At 39.1% G+C, this 8,113-nt stretch overlaps 2 protein-coding genes across 7 annotated transcripts in view; both read left to right on the top strand.

Annotated features, from left to right (window-relative positions):
* The window catches only part of LOC107730730 (AP-2 complex subunit alpha-2-like), a 30,016-nt gene extending 26,960 nt beyond the window's left edge, over window positions 1–3,056 (top strand). For 3 of the 6 annotated variants that reach the window (XM_016541629.1, XM_016541627.1, XM_016541625.1), the window contains 3 exons: window positions 1,443–1,577; window positions 1,768–1,779; window positions 2,090–3,056. In XM_016541629.1, coding sequence (XP_016397115.1) covers window positions 1,443–1,577; window positions 1,768–1,779; window positions 2,090–2,167 — 225 coding nt within the window. In that variant the 3' untranslated portion in view covers window positions 2,168–3,056. The remainder of the gene's footprint in view (window positions 1–1,442; window positions 1,578–1,767; window positions 1,780–2,089) is intronic. The other 3 variants (XM_016541630.1, XM_016541628.1, XM_016541626.1) reach the window with 1 other exon arrangement.
* Window positions 3,057–4,132: 1,076 nt separating this feature from the next.
* On the top strand, window positions 4,133–7,044 carry LOC107730733 (dual specificity protein phosphatase 16-like). Its single transcript, XM_016541634.1, has 4 exons — window positions 4,133–4,264; window positions 4,446–4,605; window positions 4,907–5,030; window positions 5,564–7,044. The coding sequence occupies exons 1-4, from the start codon at window positions 4,172–4,174 to the stop codon at window positions 6,639–6,641; spliced, it is 1,455 nt and encodes a 484-aa protein (XP_016397120.1). The 5' UTR covers window positions 4,133–4,171; the 3' UTR covers window positions 6,642–7,044.
* The last annotated feature ends 1,069 nt before the right edge of the window (window positions 7,045–8,113 follow it).

The raw sequence follows: 8,113 nt of genomic DNA, 5'->3' as shown, positions 1-8,113 counted from the left end.
GGGGAAAAAAAGCAGTGCTGTTTTATCATACTAGATACGTTTGAAAGTTCTGTTATAATGCTACTCTGTGCGGTCGTCACCGGTCTATTAAAACGCACAACATATTAAAGCGTTTTTGGTGTTTCCATGTTTTCTACAAAACTAAACCGGAAATCGAGGGGTTATGACGTCATTGGCAGGCGACACAATGACACTATGGACACGGTCCGTGTCACTAGTTAAAATTGCTTATTTCTCTGGATTTAAACATTCTTCGAAACATTTGGGATAATGTAAGTACACAAGTCAGCAAAATATATAACACTGTTCTAGTGGTTTTTGGATATTTTAATAAAAAAATCTTACATATTGTGCCTTTAAATGATCTCTCAGAGAGAGAGCTTGTAACGATAAATGAACAAATTCGTACAAAACAAACTTACTGTTGATGAGCACTTCCTGCAGACTGGCATGCCTAATTTTACAGAATCCCAAAAAATCCCACACTGGCAAATAAACGGGTGTGGGTAAATTGTCTCTCTTTCGTTTGTCATCTCTGACATGATTTCGTGTGACAGTAGTAGCTACGTACTGCGTCTGTCTTTTTTTCTGTTTTATAATAGGTGGCAACCAGTCTTAAGTTGCAATACAACTATGTTGTATGTGAAAATAATGTTCACTTTTTCATAAAAGCATGAAACTTGGTACACTTGTATAGTTTGCGGCCCTAAACATTTTCAGAAACTGAGCCATCGCAAAAACACCTCCTGGTTGCCATGGTGACCTTTTTACTTTCCGCCATAACCAAATTATGTATTTTGTGTCATATCTGTCACATGAAAACACAGAAAAGGTGATGTCTACCCCTATGTTTTGATGGTCAAGGATTACAATGATACCATTTCATAATTAATTAAAAGATTGTTTTAATTAATTATTAAGACCTACCATCAAAACATAGTGGTAGACATCACCTTTTCTGTGTTATCATGTTTGGTTCAGGAGAATATGACACAAAATACATAATTTAGTTATGGCGGAAAGTAAAATGGTCGCCATGGCAACCACGAGGTGTTTTTTGCGATGGCTCCATTTCTGAAAATGTTCAGGGCCCCAACCTGTACAATTGTACCAAGTTTCATGCTTTTATGAAAAAGTGAACATATCACCTGAAATTTTGCACATATCACCTGGACTAAACCAGATTATTTACGATATTATCATGTGTAGTATTAACATATTTCATTTTTTAAATAACACAGTAATCGCTAATGCTGGTACATTGCAACATCTCTCTGCAGGAATAGTAAGATTAGTATGGCAGAACGTTACTTCAGTTATAGCCATTCAATTTAGAGGGGTGATGTCATTCCTGCAGAATTTATTTACAGATGAGTCCACTTAATTTGATTCTCATCTTCTGTCTGTCTTTCATCTTTTCCCTTCACCCATATGTTTCATAGTTACTGGGATTAGGCATGGCTCTCTTGGAGAATGTGGATCCGAACCCAGAGAACTTTGTGTGTGCCGGTGTGATCCAAACCAAGGCCCAGCAAGTGGGTTCTCTGCTAAGACTCGAGCCCAACGCACAAGCTCAGGTATGAACAGACCGTTTTATGCTGATTTGTATCCATATTACACAATCAAAAGAAAAGGAAAACAACAAAGAAATGCCACAAGCATCAAAAGTCCCTCCCTGCTGCTATGGAGCACAGACTTCTCTCCAAGTCAGTTTTATTGCATCTTACTGTTGTCTGTGTGTCTCTGTGCCTGCTGATGCAACTCAAGTCTGGGGAGCAGGTAACGCATTCATCCTGCCACCCCTTTCAACTCAAACCACCTCCCATCCTCCCTCCCTCCTGCTCTTGTGATTCACTCCATGTCTGGTAGTAAAACCCAGTTCATTTGACGTGACAGCAGCATCCTTCTCTTTGTATCTGTGGAGTTTCCTTTGTCCATTGTGCAAGTTTACATTTAGTCTCCGTATCGGCAGTAAGGATCAGACACGCATTCGGACAGCAGAATGAGCGTCTGTCTGCACAATTGATGTCTTCCTCAATTGTTTGTGTGTCTGTTTCTATTTTGTAACACTCTTTATTCTCTCTCTCAGATGTACCGGTTAACCGTGCGCAGCAGTAAGGACACTGTCTCCAAGCGTCTTTGTGAGCTGCTGGCAGAACAGTTCTAGAAAGTGAGCCGAGACTAGCACCATCTAGAACCGATACCCAGACCAGACCAGTTCCACCTGAGAGACCCCAGAATAAAGAATCTACAAAACGCATTCATGCATAAGGGAAAAAGTAGCTGTCAATCTCTGGCAGCCATATTACTGTCCTTCTGATAATGATTATTATTACTGTTATTATCATCAGCGCTGCCCTTCTTTTTATCTGTGTTTACCTGTGTGTGGTGCAAAAGGAAGCGTGCATGTGTTTTTTTTTTCGTACATGTGTGAAAGAATCTTGGTGGTAGTTCTGTTCTCCGTCCTGCCTGTTCAACGATCAACTCCTGTACTTGTGTTGACGGCTTGTGTGTGTGTGTGTGTGTGTTGTGGGTTGAGGGGGGAGGGAGAAAAGTAAAGCAAAAAAATGGAAGTGGAGCAAGTCTTCCCTCTCTCCTGTTTTATCCGCAAAATTTCAACCGGAAAAACTGCACATTAGCTGTTTCTCCCTATAAAAGACTATTAGCAGGACAAGAAAACACAATCTCAATACACTAACGCAATGGCACTTCCCTAAAAGAGGCCAGAATCACTAATTCCCATCGCTTTCTCTCTCGTTTTCCTCCTCCACTGAAATCAGTTACATCCAGAGCCATTGGTGTACATAGAAAAAAAAAGAGATTCCACATGCATTTCCAGTTTATCGCACCGTACGTACGTTCTTTCCGACGTAGAAATGGCCAGTGCACTTTAAGAGGTTTTGAGAGGAAAGGCTTTTATAGTCCCACCCCCCTTTTCCTATTCTTGTCCTATGTATTCAGTACTCGTCCTGACCCCCATATCTGACAATGTTTATTAAAAAAAATCTCTATATATAAATATATATATAAACCATGTAAATGATTACCCTTCATGGTTGCATTTGTATGTCTCTTTCTTGTTTTTGATAGTGGTATATTGTCAGTGTGTTTGTATGCTTTCTTAAATGGTCTAATGTTTTTGCTCTTGTTTTGGACATTCCATTCTGTACTACAAGTGAATGGGCATAACGTTTCAGGTTAGTCGTACAGTGTTAAACGAACTGGGGTGGAACTAGAATCAGAAAGAGGAAATGAAGCAGAGAGAGGGTCAGGTTCGCCAGTGTGTGAGTTTCTGCACATGAAGAGTGCAACTGCTCAGCACAGTTATTGACTGAAATGAATAGTAGATAGTGGTTACCTCATTACTAAATCCTTACATGACATACACACACTATTAACTTTAAGTGGTGAGTGGCCACAGCTGGAGACCCATATTTGCTTTTGCAGCGATAAAACCTGGGAAAGCACGTAGTTTGTGAAAAGTCGTCACATGCACGCAGTTGTACACACATTCTTAGGCTTAGAGGACGGGGCCTTAAGGGGGAGCACTGGACCAAAGCAGCTGCCAACTGTCAGTCATGTACAGGGATCATAACGATTTTGGTCAGCATCGTTTGGTGAGCAAGTGTGTGGTGTTATTCTGTGTGATCCATGTGAAAACTATAATGGAATTTATGCGACATTGTCATTAGTTCAGCTGGGGGTCACGCTTCCCTCGATGCAGTACTGGGGACATCGTCATTGTAGTTGATTAGAGTCACAGTCATTGCGTGTGTGTTTCTGTGTGTGCGTGTGTCTATATATATATATATATATATACTTCATGCTTTCTCCTGTTTGTGCTATTTACAACGTTCATCCACTAGATTCGTTGGACTTTTTCAACATTTATTGATTTCCTACGCACTCTGCTGATCTGTAACGGACTGAACTCGTGAGTACCAGCTTTTACTTTGTTGTCAATAAGCCTAACTTGCATATTATTACCATTGTTAAATGCAATTCATGAAAACTTTCAATCATTTTAGGGATACCAGTTGGCCTGCTTTTAGGATTCTGTATGTGTGTTCTTTGCGTCATAGACTCAGGCAGTAATTTTGACTGTATTTTTTCTCCATAGGTTTCGGGTTATATAAATATATAAAAGAAATATAAAAAAAAAAATCAAGAGATGGTCTACTACAGGGCCAGCCAGTCCGAGCGGCCACCGTTGTCGCGTATTCTGCCGCATCTGTACCTTGGTGCAGAGACTGACGTAACGCAGGTATATTTACAAATTCTCTAACGATTTATCATGTTGCATAATCCTCCCTTATCCATATTAAAATTACATTTGCTGCATAGTCTATTTGCATATACATTTGCTACAATAGTTTGCTTTCGCCAGTGTTTTGCAGAACATTAAAGTTACTTTCTCACCTTTCACCCGCTATTCGTACCCACAGGATGATTTGTCCGACCGAGGCATCTCGTACGTACTAAGTGTGAGCCGATGTTGCCCACAGCCTTCATTTCTACCCCAGTCCCAGTACCTCCGTATCCCAATAGACGACTCCCTGCGGGATGACCTGCTTCCGTGGATCCCTCAGGCGTTGCACTTCATTGGTGAGGGACCCGAAATCCCGTGCTTACATCAGCCTGCATTTGCATCCCAAATGCATTACATCATTAATACTAGCATCGATTGACTGATCTTAAAATATATCAGTGCCTCTGTTTTGTCTCAAAATGCACACCAGTAATGTTTTTTCTAAGGCACGTTAATAAAAATTACTTAAATGTCCTAATTAAACTATTGCCTAGTCCTGTCTTAGTCTAAGCCCTGTCTGTGAAACCAGGCCTAAAAGGTTTAAAATACGTCTCACTGTATATACAATATTTTTTTAATTAAAACGAACTGTTTCAGATGGGGCCATGTCACGTGGCTGCTCAGTCCTGGTCCACTGTGCTGCAGGAATCTCTCGGTCTCCAGCACTTGCTGTTGCCTACGTCATGTATAGCCTGAAAATGGATCTGGATCATGCATACAGGTAATGCGCATATGTTGTTTGTTTTAATTCTACTGCCATTTTCTATGAAAAAAAAATAGTTAGGAAATTGAGTTGAAGATGAATATGGAATATGAGTTATGAATTTTTTTCATTTTTTTTTTTTCTTTTTTATCATGAATGCAGATTATTTAAATAAGTTAATTATAGTGCTGTCAAACAATTAATCGCGATTAATCACATCCAAAATAAAAGTTTTTGTTTACATAATATATGTATGTGTGCTGTGTATATTTATTATGTATATATAAATACACAAACATGCATGTATATATTTAAGAAAAATATGTTAAGTTTATACATTTAAAATATTTAAATATAATATCAATTACATGAACATAAATATATACATGGAAATATTTTCTAAATATATACTGTATGTGTGTGTATTTATATATACAGAATAAATATACACAGTATAAACACATATATTATGTAAACAAAAACTTTTATTTTGGATGCGATTAATCGTTTGACAGCACTAGTTAATTATCACTATCTGATCATTTCTTTAGGTTTGTGAAAGAACGCAGACCTACAATTTCACCGAATTTTAACTTCTTGGGGCAGCTGCAGCTCTTCCAGGGAACGCTGTCTTTAAAGAATAATAACACTAACCTTCACGTTCAGCAGTCAGTCAAACCGTTTGATAACTGCCTACAGCCCACCAATGAAAAAAACAACAGCAGTTCCGCAGTGGCACTGTTAACTAACCTGAACCTTCAGAACAACATGGACAAAAACTGTATTATTAATGGATGTACTGAGGATTCCAAAGCAAACTTGCACTTTGAGAACCAGAACAACCAAATGGAAACTATTCAGAGCGGAGGCCAATGCTATGAGGTAATGAAGCCAGAGTTTACATTATCTCTTTCAGCCAAGCTCGGAGCGCTCACTCTCCGCACAAATCCCATAAAGGTACAAAGACCAGTCAACGTCACATCCCAGACACAGCAGGATGCACCAAAATCCAACCTACCCAAGCCTACTTACCTTCAGATTCCGTCTCTAGAGGAGAAACGCAAAAGCCTTACTCTTTCCCTAACTCCAGTGAGTGCAGTTCCTCAGACTCACCAGAAGGGGTCATTAGTGAACAGCTGTGATCTGAGGCAGAGCAGTTCCACGGTTGACCAGACGGGGGCGTTAGATGACCTGGGCAGAGTCAATTTGGAGCCGTCGACATCAGAAACCAGAACAGAACCAAAAGAGGCAAACGGGTTTATCAGTGAGGAAGCTTCAGCTAGACTCAGCATCTCAAAATCACAAAGAAGAAAGGGTAAACTAAACAGCAGTAACCCCAGAGCAAATGTGGAGCTACAAAAAACAAACCAACTAAACCATTCAAGCACAAGATCACACAGGCAGAGCCAGGGACCATGTGGTATCATAACCTCCCCGGAGGAGCATTTCGAGAAGGAGGTTATTGGTGGTGTAGAAGCAGTGGAGGGTATGGTTGGAGACCAGAGCCCCTTGTCTCCGGTAAGTCTAACAGTCAACAAAATACTGGACTGGTGCGAACGCATGCTGCTTGGGGTCCTATTTGGCCCACGTGTTAAACTGGGACAGGCTGCTTTGCCGTACAGATGTTGAAGAGAGACTGGTTGTATGGACTGCACTATTTAAAAATACAGGTGTAAACAAGGACTGTACACTGTATCTCTCTAATGATCTGAAGGAACTTAAATGAGGACAACGACGCTATCAATGAAAAAGCATATGTGTGATTGTGTGAATTCACCTATTTATTTAATAAAATTGCATGTTCCTCCAAGACTATTTGACAGACTCACATCATCTGGTGGACTGGTGGTGATATGTGAATAAATGACTGAACGTTTGCAAGCACATAAGCGATTTGTTCTATTATAATGCACAGCCTGCCTGTGACTTTATTTATTGAAATACACTGATAATTGTTATTTATAAAGGGGTATTTTGCAGGTGGAATTTTAACACTATAGCTTGTATTGAAAACAGTGTTCATTAAAGACAATTATTTTATTCTGTCTCATTGTCTCTTTCATTTTAGTGTTACTTTTAGCAACTATTTGCTGAATTGTATTATAAAATGTTATTAAAAGGCAAAATTTTGCTGTGGATTTGAACGCCAGTTGATCGATAAGGCAAAGGTCCTGTGCCCCTTAAAGGAATAGTTCACCCAAAAATTCAAATTTGCTGAAAATTTACATCAGGCCATCCTAGATGTAGATGAGTTTGTTTCTTCAATGGAACAGATTTGGAGAAATTTATCATTACATCACTTGCTTACAAAGGATCCTCTGCAGTGAATGGGCCCGCAAGCAATCCACACGACTCCTGTAAATCAATTAATGTCTTGTGAAGTGAAAACCTGTGTGTTTGTATTAAGTGCTTGATCTGTGCATATTTTTCTCCTGATTCAGGCGAGACATCGTTTTCACTGAAGAAAACAGTATTATGGTTAGCAGTCTCTTATTTTAGCTGGAGCAGCAGTTTTTAGTTAATTTATTACAAACACACAGCTTTTCACTTCATAAGACATTCATTGAAGGACTGGAGTCGTGTGGATTATTGTGATGTTTTTATCAGCTGTTTGGACTGTCATTCTGATGGCACCCATTCACTGCAGAGGATCCATTAGTGAGCAAATTATGTAATGCTAAGTTTCTCCAAATCTGTTCTGATGAAGAAACAAACTCATCTATATCTCGGATGGCCTGAGAGTACATTTTCAGCTCATTTTCATTTTTGGGTGAACTATTCCTTTAAGAAAACGTTTAGTAATAAACATACTTATAATGATACATTAAGTTTTTTTTTTTTTTTTCTCTCTTGCGGGAATTTATTGCAACCGGCTGTAAATGTACTCCCCCTGGTTTAGTCACAATGAAGAGGAGTAACGTTTCCTCAAAAATGTTGGAAAGGCAGACATTAACTGGTGGGTGTTTCTACAAACATTTTTACTACACAGTTAGTAGCCAATTGTACAAGCCAAGTGATCCAGCATCCACATCGATTATCCAAACTTTAAGTTTTTTTTATTATTATCATATTAATTATTGTTATTATTATTGCCAAAGTAT

The sequence above is a fragment of the Sinocyclocheilus rhinocerous genome, unplaced genomic scaffold, assembly GCF_001515625.1.
Source record: "Sinocyclocheilus rhinocerous isolate Xijiao unplaced genomic scaffold, SAMN03320098_v1.1 scaffold549, whole genome shotgun sequence".
NCBI lineage: Eukaryota > Metazoa > Chordata > Actinopteri > Cypriniformes > Cyprinidae > Sinocyclocheilus > Sinocyclocheilus rhinocerous.
The sequence above is the reverse complement of the archived record's forward strand: the minus strand, read 5'-3'. Positions and strand labels throughout refer to the sequence as shown.

What these genes read in the sequence shown, in the direction of transcription:
- LOC107730733 (XM_016541634.1), top strand. Translation starts at nt 4,172, where the DNA reads ATGGTCTACTACAGGGCCAGCCAGTCCGAGCGGCCACCGTTGTCGCGT. An exon ending in CAGAGACTGACGTAACGCAG is followed by an intron (nt 4,265 to 4,445) that starts GTATATTTACAA and finishes TCGTACCCACAG; the next exon opens with GATGATTTGTCCGACCGAGG. An exon ending in GATCTGGATCATGCATACAG is followed by an intron (nt 5,031 to 5,563) that starts GTAATGCGCATA and finishes TCATTTCTTTAG; the next exon opens with GTTTGTGAAAGAACGCAGAC.